Here is a 13,853-nt window from a genome sequence, read left to right as displayed (position 1 = left end):
CCTCACAAGCTGTTTTACAAGTCACGGGCACTTTAATTACAAAAATAATGGAAAATATCCAAGATGGCCGGAGAAAGAAGGGTCAGCCATGTTTGCTTGATTAAGGGGAATCCCCATGTGAGACGTCTCGGTGTTGAATTCTTGTGTCACGCTGCTCATTTCAGCTCTTTGAGAACAAGAAGAACACCAAAAGCAGGAACAAAAATGTGACCATCTACAGCTTTACAGGCACTCAAAGAAACCGCTGCAGCACATTCCGAGTCAAGAGAACTCATACAGTCTACTGGCAGGAAGGTCTGTTTGTCACCTTTGATGGAGGCTACCTCAGGTAACCTGTGCTCGCCTGTAGCCTACTTCATAAAGCTGCATGCTAAATGGACACTAACAGACCTGACCCAAATATTACACATTCACTAATTTCAACTGAAGAGGAGGCTTTTTTATATATAAGCAAAGCTCAACAGTGATGGATCAGTCTTTGTTTGCCAGTTATGAATGTATCACTTACTATTTCTTACAGATATTGTTGCAGCTACAAATATAAAGACCTCCAAAAATGTAAAGTAATGTTTGGAGCAGAACTGTTTGCCTGTGGAAAATCTTGCATTTTCACATGCAAACAAGTGTTTGGATGAACAGATCTCTGCACAGTGCTCTTAAAAGTCTCTGCTATATGGCTGCAATTCACACCCGCACAGGGGGCTTTTCTTTTCTGTGCTGATTAAACCCTGAGGCTTTGCTTGCAGATGGGGACATGTGAGATGTGGTGGGGCTGGACCAGTGCAAAGCCTTCCATTGGGTGAAGCAAAACAGCTGCATTTATTCTTACAAAGATGCAGTGGCCAGGAGTCTGGGTATTGGGCATGTGGACACTGTTCCACCCACTAGGATAGATTAGCAGCCATGGAGTTTTGACCTGCAGCCTCTTCCTCCTTACCTTAGGTGCCCTCATTACTGTAGTATCTGAGCACCTCACGATCTCAGTGTATTTCTCCTCACAGCAGCCCTTGCAAATAGGGAAGTGCTGTTCCCATTTTACAGATGGGGAACTGAGACACAGAAAGGCTAACGCCCAGATCCTCAAAGGGACTTAGGTGCCTAATTCCTGGGCTGAGTGACTCTCCTACCAGGAGGTCTGTGGCAGAAAAGGGACTTAAACCCAGGTCTCCCAAGTTCTCTGCTAGTACCAAACCATTGGACCATCCTCTCTCTTGGGTTTGGCAGATGTGTACCATCTACCTATCCATATTAAATTCTCACACAAAGCCCATTGACTCAGGCTTTGTTGGGGCAGAAGGATGTTCAGCTCTTTGCATAAAATTACCCAGTTTGCACAAGAGCCCGTCTCTGTACACAAATATCCGGGGCTGTACACAAAAGGATATATCCACATATTTTGCAAGCATGTTTTTGAAGCTTCTTTGAAAATATGGTCCTTAGAGTTTTAGTGTTGGGTTTTAAGACTCTTAACCCTTCAGCACTTTATTTATTGCTTCCAGTATAATCTCTACCATCCTCTCTACTCAGACTAAGTCCTTCTTTACCATGTGCACTTTGTAAGCATCCAGCTTTTGCTTATTTCTGTGCAAGAATGCTCTCTCCAAAGACATTTGCATGATAGATTCAGTTTGGGGATCATATGTATACGTAATTGAAGACACTTTCCTTTTAAGTACTTGTTAATTACTTATGGTTTTGTGGCTCTGCTTATCAATGAATGATTTTGCTAAAGAAAAACTGTTCACATTCATGCTTTACAAATGCCTTATTTGGGTGTTTCATGCTCTCCATTACTTAGTGTGGAATCTTCTGATGTGAACTGGAAAAAGAAAAAAAGTGGTGGAATTAAAATCATTTGCCAGTCAGAAGCAAGAGATTTTTCAGCAATGGCTTTCATCACAGATCATGTCAACTCCTTGATAGATCAATGGTTTCCAGGTAAGAAGAACTGCAGCATTCTGTACATTGTTATATCTCAACCCACTCTTTTTTGGAAATTATTCCTTGATGGTGCTGTCAGTGTACACAATGTTATGCAATAGATGAAGAGTGCTAAAACCCCCTCAGAATAGGTCTCTGCTCCAAGGATTTTACAACAGCAGATTCAATGCAATATAATACAAATCTTTAGTGACACCACATGGTGTGAGCATTGTATCCGGAGCGCTCAGTCCCTCAAGATCCTAAAAGCAAACACAAATTAGATGTTATGGTGCAAACAGGGTCCAAACCTGCTCCTGCAGAAGTCAGTGACCAGATCCTCCATTAAATGTAGTGGAAGCAGTGTCAGGTCCATACTGCTTAGGTAAGTTAAATCAGTGTGTCTGAGTCCCTTATGCTAGTTTTATAGTAGTGTAACTCTGTTGACTTTAATGGAGTTACTCCTGATTTACACCATAAGGGAAAACAGAATCAGGCCCACTGTCTCCCCAAGTGATGTTTGTAATCCACAAATCGATTTTGATTAAAAAACGATGTGCTGTATTCCAGGTCACCGCATGCTGCTTTAGAGATAGGTGTTGGCATGTACTGATCTGAGATCTTCATCAGAAAATAGTGCTGCGAGGTGTCATATATCAACTCTGCTTTTCTGTTTTATCTGAGATCACTCTGAAAAAGAAAAAAATAAGACTTTCATTTGAGTTTGGATTGGTATTTTTTTTAATCATTGAAGACTGAGCAGAGCCATAATCCCAAAGAAGCATATTCGGACATGGAGTGATGATTAGCAATATAGATACAAGTGAAGGATGCCAGCCAATGGGTCATTTGGGTAAAAAGACAAACCAATAGTCCATCCAGCAAGAATTGTTGACCCATTTCTAAAACTTACAATGCACATGTCTAGTGTCCCTGTCCTGTGCCTCTAGTTGTCTAAGGAGGAATTCTTATCATTCCTTTTCACACTGGTAGCCACAGAACTATATATACTAAAAATTTCTCCTGTCCTACTGTTTAAATAGGAATATATAATAATATAGCAAATGAAACAATGACTTCACACTCCTGTGGCTCTTTTGGATAATGCTGATTGCTAATTTGGCTCCTGAACCACTGAGGTCTGAGTATCACTGCCTCAGATTGTGACTGGTCACAACCCTCTAACTCACAGGTTCAGAATCCCCGCTCTAAAGTAACATTTACGATAGATTCTGTCAAACGAAAGACCACTTTGGCCCATGACCCCCGGGTGCTGTGTCTCTGATTCCTTATCTGCTTGATTCTGGCTAAAGCAGTGTCAGAAAGAGGAAGGAGCTCTGCCAGTTTTCTCTCCCTCTCTGTTTTAAAGGGACAGACATACTTGTGCCTTTCTATTCATTGCAATGGACTCCATCTTTCTGAAGTGTAGCTAACCAAAGCTATGGAGAATTGCTTCATAAGAAGGCTTTTCCTATCCATGAACTTTTAAATTTCTATTGTGCTGAAAATTTATTACTTGCACACCCTGCATGTTACTTATTCCTGATACCTAAATGAAAAACTGCCAGGCCTCTTGAGTTATGTCAACAATCCGGAGTATGTATCTATCCAACCCTGTCCTTGCTGCCTTTGTGTATTTGGCAAATAGCTACCTTTTATCACAGTTGATAAACTAGAGGAGCCACTATCACCGGTTTTGAAAGCATGGGAGTCAAGTGAGGGATTACATGAGACTTACATGGGACTTCTCAAGCACTGATTTCATGCAGAAGAGGTAAACATTTGAATGTATTGGACATTGCTGTTCAATATCACTTTTTTAAACATTATTTTTAGCACTGACAGCCACGGAGAGTGATGGGACTTTGCTAATGGAACAGTATGTCCCATGCCACATCTGTGCAACTTCTAGGACACAGGAGAATGAGCCGCCTGATAAACCGGAAGATGAGCAATACTTTAACATGGAGGATTGTGTTCTGACTGCTATAGAACTGGATTGTATCACATGTCCTAGTCATCCTAACATCCCAGTTCCTCTACAAGAGCTGGTCCCAGAGCTCTTCATGACAGATTTTCCTGCCAGGTAATGTTACTTGACAGTCATTGATTGGACTTCAAAATTTCTATGAATAATTCAGTTTCCATTTCTTCTAGTTCACTACCACTGGAGGTCCATATTGATGTGACCCTTGATGTGAAGACAAATTCACTCCCAGCCATGTCATTGTATCCTAACCTATATCCACCTACATAGTCGTTACATTGGCTTACACAGTCACAGTGCACTGTCAGTATCTGACTCTTTTCCTTGTAAAGTCTCCTGAGATTCCTGTGGTATGATGTGAAAGTCACTTTTTAAAAAAGGACAGGATACAGACTAACACGGCTGCTACTCTGAAACTTTTTAAAAAGTGACCCCGTTCTCTGCTGGCCCTGGTAACATATTCTGGACAGGGGTTGGTGCAGTATGTCTCTTTCAGGAGATTTTTAATAGGGCACTAACAATATCGAGTGCTGCAAAGTGCCCATCCAGATCTGCATTTGAATGTCCATATGATTTGGGGATGTTTTGATTTGGGGATCAGCCACAGTGTTCAGACTTGGATTCAAATTTGGATTTGTTCAGAGCTGGGCTTGTGAGATGATATAGTACATGCAGCGTCAGCAGCAGATTCAGGGGCTTTGGCTGTGAATCAGAGAGACTTTTCCTCCTCTGCAGGAAGCCTTGTACTCTATAGAAGGCTGTGCTGCCGCAGACAGAAACTTTAAACTATTTAACTACTTTTCTAGGAGGATTGAATCCTGTATCCTGTAATTGGTTTGGATAGCACAGTTTCCTTCCTTGAGAAAATTAAAGCACTTTTGCTGTCGAAAGCATATTTGACCCAGCAGAAAGTGGGCATCAAATCAAATCTGCTCTAGGAAGTGATGATATTTCCTGAAGTTTACACAGAGACCAAAATCCTAGACCTTGGTCCACTAAAAGCTATTCTAAGTTACTTTTCCCATTACTTCAGGAAAACTTTAATCCTCTGAGTAATGGAGCCTATTCCACAGTGACTAATGCATTTTACAAACCTAATAATGAATGAGGCTGGGAGAACTGATGCTTTAAGAAAAGAAAAGAAAAGAACACTGGCACATTTTTTTCCCTTATGCCCTTAAGTGAATCTGAACGATTTGGTAAAGGCCTTTATCTCCTTCATATATGTCCTGTGGTTTCTGATTTATTGCTTCTTCCCAATTCCTCTGCTGTTTCTACCAAACCACAAATCTAAATCTTTATCCTTTTCCTCATGCTCTTCATCCCCTCTGAACCAAACCCTAACCCATTCCTAATCACTCCCTGTGTTGGGGCATTGAAGGCAGGAAAGAAAATCTCCCAAAGGATTAGCAGGTAGGCAAGTTTCTCTCCCAGGCTTGTCAGGGAGGTCACCAGGAAAGTGTGGGGTTGGATCAAAAGGTTTTGCAGGTCCAAGTTAGGGAGTAGATAAGCATTCCATATGGAGGATGATTTTCTATAAATGCATGTCTGTCTGCCTGTTTGACAGACCTTTCTTTTGGACTCAAAGGCCATTCCAAGTTGTACACTAATTTTTAACCAGTGTTTGATGCATTGTGTACCAAAGCACATACAAGAAAAGGAGGGCTTGCCCTAACCTACTACAGAGTCGGTGGGCAGCTGAAGGAACCCATTTCATTTTGATTTTGATTTTTGAGGCCCTCTCAATAATGAAAGAATTTAGGTTTCCATATGCTGTGAAATGAAGTGTTTATTTTTCTGGATATCTCCAGTAAAGGAGCTGGCACCTGACTCACTCACAAGAACCCATTTCATTGACAATACTGTGGTTGAGACGCTCTGACCTATGAGGCACAAGGAGAACCTGAAAGATTGTTGAGGACAATCAACCTATGAAGAAAGTCAGGAGGCCATTTTGTGTCCAGTCTGGCATACATGACCTTGGGTGTCTTCATCAAGGCTATTATATGCTTTATAAGGAGGGCGGGGGGAAGAGCCACAATCTAGGAACAGATTTAAGGGAAAAGTAGACATTTTTATTCCCATGCTTAGACTAAATCGATCAGAGTTCCATGTAACTAATTTTCTATCTTTTGCATTGCACCTGTTGTGTAACATTTGCTTTTGGTTCATGCAGCTCAGTTTTGGGTATAAGTGAACACGCCTGTTGAAAGCAAATTGAGCCAGAGCCATGAAGTTTCACCTGAATTTGATGTGAAACCTCTAACCAGCCCTTGAAATGTTTGCACTGACCCTTTTGATGAAACTGGACTGAATTTTGCCTTTTCATCAAGCCTGTAAGCAGCCGGTCCCAGTGCAAACACTTTGCATGGCTCTGATGATAAATGACCCCATATGTGTGAGGTGTATAAGATGGGCACACAGTGGGCTCCAGAGGGTAAAGAATCCACTCTTACTAATTAGAGTATAAAATGTCTGGAGGTCCTTCATAAGGACATCTGGGCACTTAGACAGCAGTCCTGTGTCCTTTACAGCTCATGCTGCCTGTAGGACTCAGTTCTTTCTATTGGTCACATAGGCGCTAACTTTTCCCGGCGCTCGTGCCCCCCTGGCCCCGCCCCAACTCCACCCCCTCCCTGCCCCTATTGGACTTCTTTCCCAAATCCCCGCCCTGGCCCCGCCTCTTCCCCGAGCACGCCGCCTTCCCCTTCCTCCCCCCTCCCTCCCAGCGCGTGCTGCTGCGAAACAGCTGTTTTGCAACAGGAAGCGCTGAGAGCGAGGGGGAGAAGTGACGCACTCGGGGGAGGAGGCGAAGACAAAGCAGAGGCAGAGGTGAGCTGGGGTGGGGAGCTGCCAGTGGGTGCAGAGCACCCACCAATTTTTCCCCGTGGGTGCTCCAGGGCTGGAGCACCCACGGAGTTGGTGCCTATGATTGGGCGTGGTATAGAGCTCTGAGGGCTCTAACCAGCTGCTCCCTGAGCTCCCAACATTTGCACTGAGTCGTGTATGCCCATCAAATAAATCATTTTAACAGCAGATGTTCCTTTCTCCAGGTAGTTTTAATGGGTCATTCTGGATAAACTCGCCAACACTGGGGCACATGGGCCATCATCAGGGATGTCATTTGTTAGAGTTTTATTTGACTAATACAACAAGGGAAGTGGAAATGTTTGATGTCAGAGTGGCTGTAAAAGCTGTCTCGGGAAGGGTGGGAAAATGATGAATTGCAGCCTGGTAACAGCAGGCTGGTTAGAATAATCAGATTTCAGAGCACAGCCCAGTCCTGCTGGAAGGCAAAGAAAGTAAAAACCTATTAAACTGGCCACACATTGTCCATATCAGCTGGATTTACATCATCAGCCTAGAAACGGAGCTTGGCACCTTGATGCCTTTCAGGATCTTGTTGGTTTCCGATGAGATATGTTCGACTCAGTGGACAGCCCATTTTGCCGGTTTGCCCACGTCGCTCTTCCTGTGAGGAAAGTGTGCAATGTGTACTGGCATGCAAAATATCTAAGGACAATGAAGTCACTTTTACAGTCTCATCCTCTCAGTGGAAATCTTTTATTGAGATGAAAATCTTTTTTAAAGTGTGAAAAAAATCAGATTAAATGTACAAATGACAGTTCCTTTAAACATTTTTTTTTAACATTTTTGGCAGACTATTTCTGGAAAATAGTAAACTAGAATACAGTGAAAATGAAAACAATGTTCTTGGCCAGGGTGGAAGTGGAACCATTATATATCAGGCAAAATACCAAGGAAAACCAGTGGCGGTGAAGAGATATCAGATTAAGAAATGCAAGAGTTCTCCTAATTCGGCTACAGGTACAGTGCACAGAATGCATTGGGGGGGGATGTATGTTTTAAAATCTGCTCTGTCTGCAGTGAGTTTACGAGTTATGATTGAATCGTCTTCAGTCTGCTATTTAAATACAGCTTCCCAATATACAGCAAAACTTGTAAGGGAAGGAAGATTGATGTATTTGAAAAAAAGCCTTTTTGGGTACATCTCTGCAGCAGAAAACAACAACAAGCCGATAGCAGCAAATCTCGGAGTTTGGGTCAGTTGACTTGGAGTCACGGGGCTTTCGTTAGGAGGCCAGTAATAGCAGTGTAGATGTTCCTGCTTGGGCCAGAGCCTGGTCTCTGAAACCTGGGGCGAGGGGAGGGTCTGGGAGCCCAGGCTCCAGCCTGAGCCTGAATGCCTACGCTGTGATTTCTAGCCCAAAGCGCAAGCCCGAGTCAGTTGACACGGGCTCTGAGACATGCTGCTGCAGGGGTTTTGTGCAGTGTAGGCCTACCCTATGAAAACACGCATAAGAAATGGAGAACTGAGGCCAGCTGGTGGTCATTGGCACACAATGCACTTCCGCACTGGGGGTTCGAGATGGATTCTCCGATTTGATGTGAAACCTCACGTGCTGGTCAGCAGGGGGCTGGGAGCTCTGACAAGGCAGAGCCTCAGTTTGGGGGAGAAGACAAAATCTCCCTGCTTCCATCCTCCTCATGACTCTCACAACCTGAGTCATCTGGCTGTAGAGAGGTAGTTGCATGGGCAAGGCACTTGACTGGGATTCCGGAGATGTGGGTTCAGTTTCCAGCTGTGACCTTGGCCAAGTCACTTAATCAAGCTGTACCTCAGTTCTCCACCTGTAAAATGGCGATGATGATACTTCCTGTGTCTTTTCTACTTAGACTGTCAGCTTTTTGGGGCAGGGACTGTCTCTCATGTGTCTGTACAGCATCTAGCACTCGGCTTAATTGGGACCTCCACCATAATACAAATATTACTACTACTACTAACACAGTCATCATACCTTCTAAAAGCCGGGTCTTCTCTGAGGTGCTCCCTTCACTGGGACTGATAGCGAGTCCTAGAAGTTAAACACAGGAAAGGTCAGTTAGATCATTCGGTCAATCCCATGGGGGCTAGTATGGTGAGTCTACCTGTACTTTGGCCAGTTTCGTTTTAGATCACAAGTCATGAGGCTTTCCTCAGTCATTGCCCTGCGGAGGCTATTCCACGGCCTCGGAGACTGGAAGAGAGCAGCTCACTGTGCTCACTTCTGGTTCTACAGTGCCTTCATGAGCTGTGGAGGAGCACAGCTACTGCACCAATGGCACGCGCCCTTTGGAAAGGCAAGCGCTAGCAGCAAGGCTCGCCATGAATGGCCTCCTCTTTCACTTAGCACGAGGACTGTTCTTGTGCACGGCTCCTGTGCGGAGGTTGCTGTCAGAGGGGGCCTTGCCTTTGAAGTTTTATATCATAGTAACATGCTGCTTATGTCTTGCTGACTCCCTGCTCTAAAGAGTACAGGGAAGGGTTTTCAAAAGCACTTACGTTGTGGAAGAACACAAGTGCCACCGACTTTCAGTGGGTCTTACACGCCTAAGTCAAAAAATCCACCCCCAGTTGCTTCCTAATGCACTCGTGTAACTCCCACTGACAGTAGCAATAATGCCTATTAGCAGCTCATGCTAAGGAGGGGATGGCCCAAAGCACCAGAATCAGAATAAGCAAGGACATTGTTTCCTACAATAGTTTTCGCAGCTCTTAGAATCCTTTAAACAATTTTAGCTTTCAAGGAAAACCACTAACCCCGCATTGCTTGGTTCACCTATTGCAATGCCATGTGCTGAAGTGAAAAGAGGCCTGTGTGTTTTGCTAGATACCATGCTGAAGCACTTGCGAGCGATGGATGCCATGAAGAACTTCTCAGAGTTCCGTCAGGAAGCCAGTATGCTCCACTCCTTGCAACACCCCTGCATCGTTTCCTTGATTGGGATTAGCATCCATCCGCTCTGCTTTGCCTTAGAGTTGGCCCCCTTGGGCAGCCTCACGACAGTGTTATCTGGAAAGTCCAAAGGTAACAGTCCCAAACCTGCTTCCTGAAAATAATGAAATCCCCATGTGAGCAAATAGCCTGGAACACTGCAGCTATTTTTTGGGCGGTAGAAGGAAATAATGTTTTTTTTCCAAGTTCGGTGGGCAGTGATGGAATTTCTCTCAAGTTGGGACTTTGGTGGCGTCTCATGAAAACTGCCAATAAGGCTGAGCTTTTCAAAACTATGTAAGAAATTTGTATGCCCAGTTCCCCTTAAAATTAATGGGAATTGGGTATACAAATCTCATTTTAATTCTGCATGTGCAATTTCCCCCCTGCAAATCAGATATTTAGAGATCTAAATGCTATCCTATGTACCTGTAATTTTGCCGCTGTTAAATTAATAGTGTAAAATCCAGAACTGGGATGGGGCCCCTTTAATAACTTGGCCCTGTCTGCATATCAGCCCTTTGTCTAGTTTCAGCCCAACATTAATTTTTATGGGAGCATTATGAATCGCTGAAATTAAGGGGTTAAAAAAACCTGACAAAGTTCTGTCTAAAGTAACGTGAATGTTGCCCCTTCAGATCATCCCATTCAGAGTGACATTTTAACAGGTAGATTGTTTACACTAGGTCAGATTAAAATGACAAGAACTGTCATCCTTATGAAAGTTTGCTCTACTGAACACAGCGTTTTTCCTTTATAACAGGGGCTTCCTTTGTGCCACTGGGGCATATGCTGACCCAGAAAATAGCATATCAGATTGCAACGGGCCTTGCCTACCTGCATAAGAAGAACATCATATTCTGTGACCTAAAGTCAGATAATATTTTAGTGTGGTCCCTGGACATTAAAGAGCATGTCAACATCAAACTGTCGGACTATGGAATTTCTCGGCAGTCATTCCATGAAGGAGCTCTTGGAGTGGAAGGCACTCCTGGATACCAAGCCCCAGAGATTAGGCCTCGAATAGTTTACGATGAAAAGGTAACTACAAAATTTTCATTGAAGTGGCACAATTCTCATCTATAATCCAATGAAAAAGATGCTCATCAAGGCCCTTCATGGAGTTTTATCACGTGCTGACTAAAGCCAAAGTTTTCAAAAGTGGGCACCTAAAGTTGTGCTCCTGAATTCATATTTAGGCACGTAGGTTAAAAGCTTGATTTTCAGAGGTGCCCAACAACAAATTCTCTTTAGGGGGAGCTGCAGGTACTCAGCACCTCTGAAAAATCAGACCATTATTTAGGTGCCTAACTATGGATTTAGGAATCTTAACTTGAGGCACCTACTTTTGCCCGATTAAATGGAATCACTGATGAAGAAACGAAGTGTGTCGTTGTGTTAACTGTCCTCAAGGTATGAGCATGGCACATGCAAACTGGACTTCTTATTCATAACACTGATTGCAGCTAGACTGGAAATGTCTGTATGTGCCATGGAAGATTCCTTGCTGGGAAAAACGTGATTTGGATTGTTTGTTTAGGTCCATTCAGTCTTTCTAGAAGAAATTAACCCCATGCATAGGAGCCAGCCTAAGGGCTAGGTGAAACACTTATGAGATGCATAAGCCTGGCCCACTGCACAGGGGTGCATTTCACCTTCCATGCATATGCTGAATATGCTGCCAATCTTATTTTATTACCTCTTAATACTTATTTATGTATTGTTTGGTTTCCATCACTGCTGTCAATGTTATCCCAAATTCTAGCAATACAATAAAACTCCCTTCCAAAGAAATAGCCATACCCCATCTATGGAGGCAGCTAATTGCTTAACTGTGTGATATTTGCCTTAGGTGGACATGTTCTCCTATGGAATGGTCCTATATGAACTATTGTCTGGACAGCGGCCTGTGCTCGGACAACATCAGCTTCAGATTGCGAAGAAGCTGTCTAAAGGGATCCGGCCCATTCTGGGGCAGCCGGGCGAAGTGCAGTTCCACAGAATGCAGACGCTCATGATGGAATGTTGGGACACTAAGCCAGAAAAGGTACACGTGTGGCGGGGGACAATTGATGCTTTTTGACCATTTCTCTACTGCTTGTTACCGGGGCAGCCCCCCTCTACATGCTAAGGGCTAGATCTTCAGCTGGAATCAATGGGCACTGCTCCACTGACACCTGCTAGTGATTGGGTCCTAGACTTCCATTGACTTCAGTTTGGGTTCCATGAATGGAGCAACTGTATGCTTACCCTTAAGGTGAAATCATGGCCCCTTGAAGTCAATGGCAAAACTCTCATTGACTTCAGTGGGGCAGGAGTCCACCCTTAATTACTAAAAACCACTGACGTGTCATGCTGTGAATACATCTATAAGGAATTCAGGAGCTTTGAAAAAAAGGCACAGTGGAGACAGGAAAGGGTTTCAAATGCAAAAGGAGATTACACTGTACTACATCTTTCTTTAATCATTTTGCATTTTTGGAGCCACAGTCCTTCACATAAGGGCCAGGCAGAGCTTTGATTTACAAACACTTATACTCTCTGATGAGTATGGCTCTCTTCCCTAAATTTTCAAAGCGCAAGAGGTTCATAGATAAAATCCTAACGAGAGAGGGGTGGAAGGAGAGAGATTGGCCTTGTTTCTTGTAATTTATGCTGGTTTTACACTGAAATGCAAAACTCAGGGAGCACCTGTGGGACAGGATTTTGAAAGAAGTTTAAGGGATTTGGGTGCAGATTTGGGCACCTAACTACCTTAGGTTCTTTTGAGCTCCCCAGCCTATGGAACTATAGATGTAATAAATAGTAATTATTATGAATGTATTGTTCATTCTTGACCTGCAAAAGAATCAGCGTATGTAATTTTTTTTTCTCAGCGTCCATTGGCCATTTCTGTTGTAGGACAGATGAAAGATCCTACGTTTTCTACTTTCATGTACCTGCTCTGTTGTGGGAAGCAGTCTTCCTTCTTTTCTTCCCAAGGCCAAGAATACACTGTGGTATTCTGGGATGGGAAGGAAGACACCAGGTAGAGGGTTTGTTTTTATCCTTTTTTATTCTTCCTTGCTTTCACTATTTGTCATTCATTGCATTTGGTTGATTACTTAAGCCATACATTATTATTTCTGCTCCCTGATTGGATAACTAAATCATTTTAGACAGGAGAGTAACAAATTATGCACATCTCGTACACATTTCAGAACTTATAACTACTTGTGCTAAAATAGTTGCAACTTCTGGGATTCATATACCCATTTTTGAATACCCAGGGTTTGTTCAAATACCCATATAAAATCAGAGTGAATCATAGTGAAACAAACATAGTGCTTTTATTCACAAAAATATTCATTAATCAATTTTTTTAAAATTATGTTACCATCTCAAGGGCCTTCATCCTTTCTTGATGTGTCACTTCTTTCATTTAGCCAGTAAAATAATCAGAGTAACAAGACAAAGTTGGAGTACACTTAGCAAACAATTAATAGCAGAAAGAGCTTTTAAGTGTCTGAATTTTTCTCCCTTTATGATATACTTTCCTCTCCCCCAAAAAAGATTAAGAGTATTTTATACATCTGCAGGATGATGGGTAGCTAAGGAGCTGACGGTATGCATGACCTGGCCAAAAACACTAGGTGATCTCCAAATTGTACAGTGTAAACACATTAATTGCAAATACTTGCTAATGCTGGTTTACTGTTGGCACCGTTGCTATAACAAATTACATTTGCTCCTTTCAGAAACTACACAGTGGTAAATACAGAGAAAGGACTCATAGAAGTGGAGAGAATGAGCTGCCCAGGAATGAAGTTATGCTGCCAGTTAAAAGTTCAGAGTGCACTATGGACTGCCACAGAGGTAAACGTTATCCGAAATGTGAGCTCTCTTCTTGTCGGTTGCGTGCGCTTCATTGCCCTACTGGAGAAATCTTTATTCATGTGTGTTATAAAGAAACATGCTATTAGTTTAATAAATTAGTAGTGTAAAGCTCAGAGAATCAACATGATGATGGATGTCTCAAATGGGCAGTCAAACTTTACATCTGCTTTCTCACTGGTATATTGTTTCCACCTGTTATTTAGCTAGTGTCTAGAGCCTACTGGTCCCAAGACCATGGTTCTGCTGTTCTGAATGAACATGGAAACGACAGCTGTCCAACATAAAACTGTCCC

At 43.0% G+C, this 13,853-nt stretch overlaps 1 protein-coding gene across 5 annotated transcripts in view; it reads left to right on the top strand.

The window, feature by feature from the left end:
- The window catches only part of LRRK1 (leucine rich repeat kinase 1), a 106,366-nt gene that overhangs the window by 78,910 nt on the left and 13,603 nt on the right, over window positions 1-13,853 (top strand). For all 5 annotated transcript variants that reach the window (XM_044980718.1, XM_044980719.1, XM_044980720.1 and 2 more), the window contains 9 exons: window positions 165-328; window positions 1,799-1,938; window positions 3,757-4,006; window positions 7,569-7,735; window positions 9,580-9,777; window positions 10,448-10,725; window positions 11,537-11,731; window positions 12,561-12,712; window positions 13,422-13,539. In XM_044980718.1, the coding sequence (XP_044836653.1) occupies window positions 165-328; window positions 1,799-1,938; window positions 3,757-4,006; window positions 7,569-7,735; window positions 9,580-9,777; window positions 10,448-10,725; window positions 11,537-11,731; window positions 12,561-12,712; window positions 13,422-13,539 (1,662 nt within the window). The remainder of the gene's footprint in view (window positions 1-164; window positions 329-1,798; window positions 1,939-3,756; window positions 4,007-7,568; window positions 7,736-9,579; window positions 9,778-10,447; window positions 10,726-11,536; window positions 11,732-12,560; window positions 12,713-13,421; window positions 13,540-13,853) is intronic.

The sequence above is a fragment of the Mauremys mutica genome, chromosome 11 (assembly GCF_020497125.1).
Source record: "Mauremys mutica isolate MM-2020 ecotype Southern chromosome 11, ASM2049712v1, whole genome shotgun sequence".
Lineage (NCBI taxonomy): Eukaryota > Metazoa > Chordata > Testudines > Geoemydidae > Mauremys > Mauremys mutica.
The sequence above is the reverse complement of the archived record's forward strand: the minus strand, read 5'-3'. Positions and strand labels throughout refer to the sequence as shown.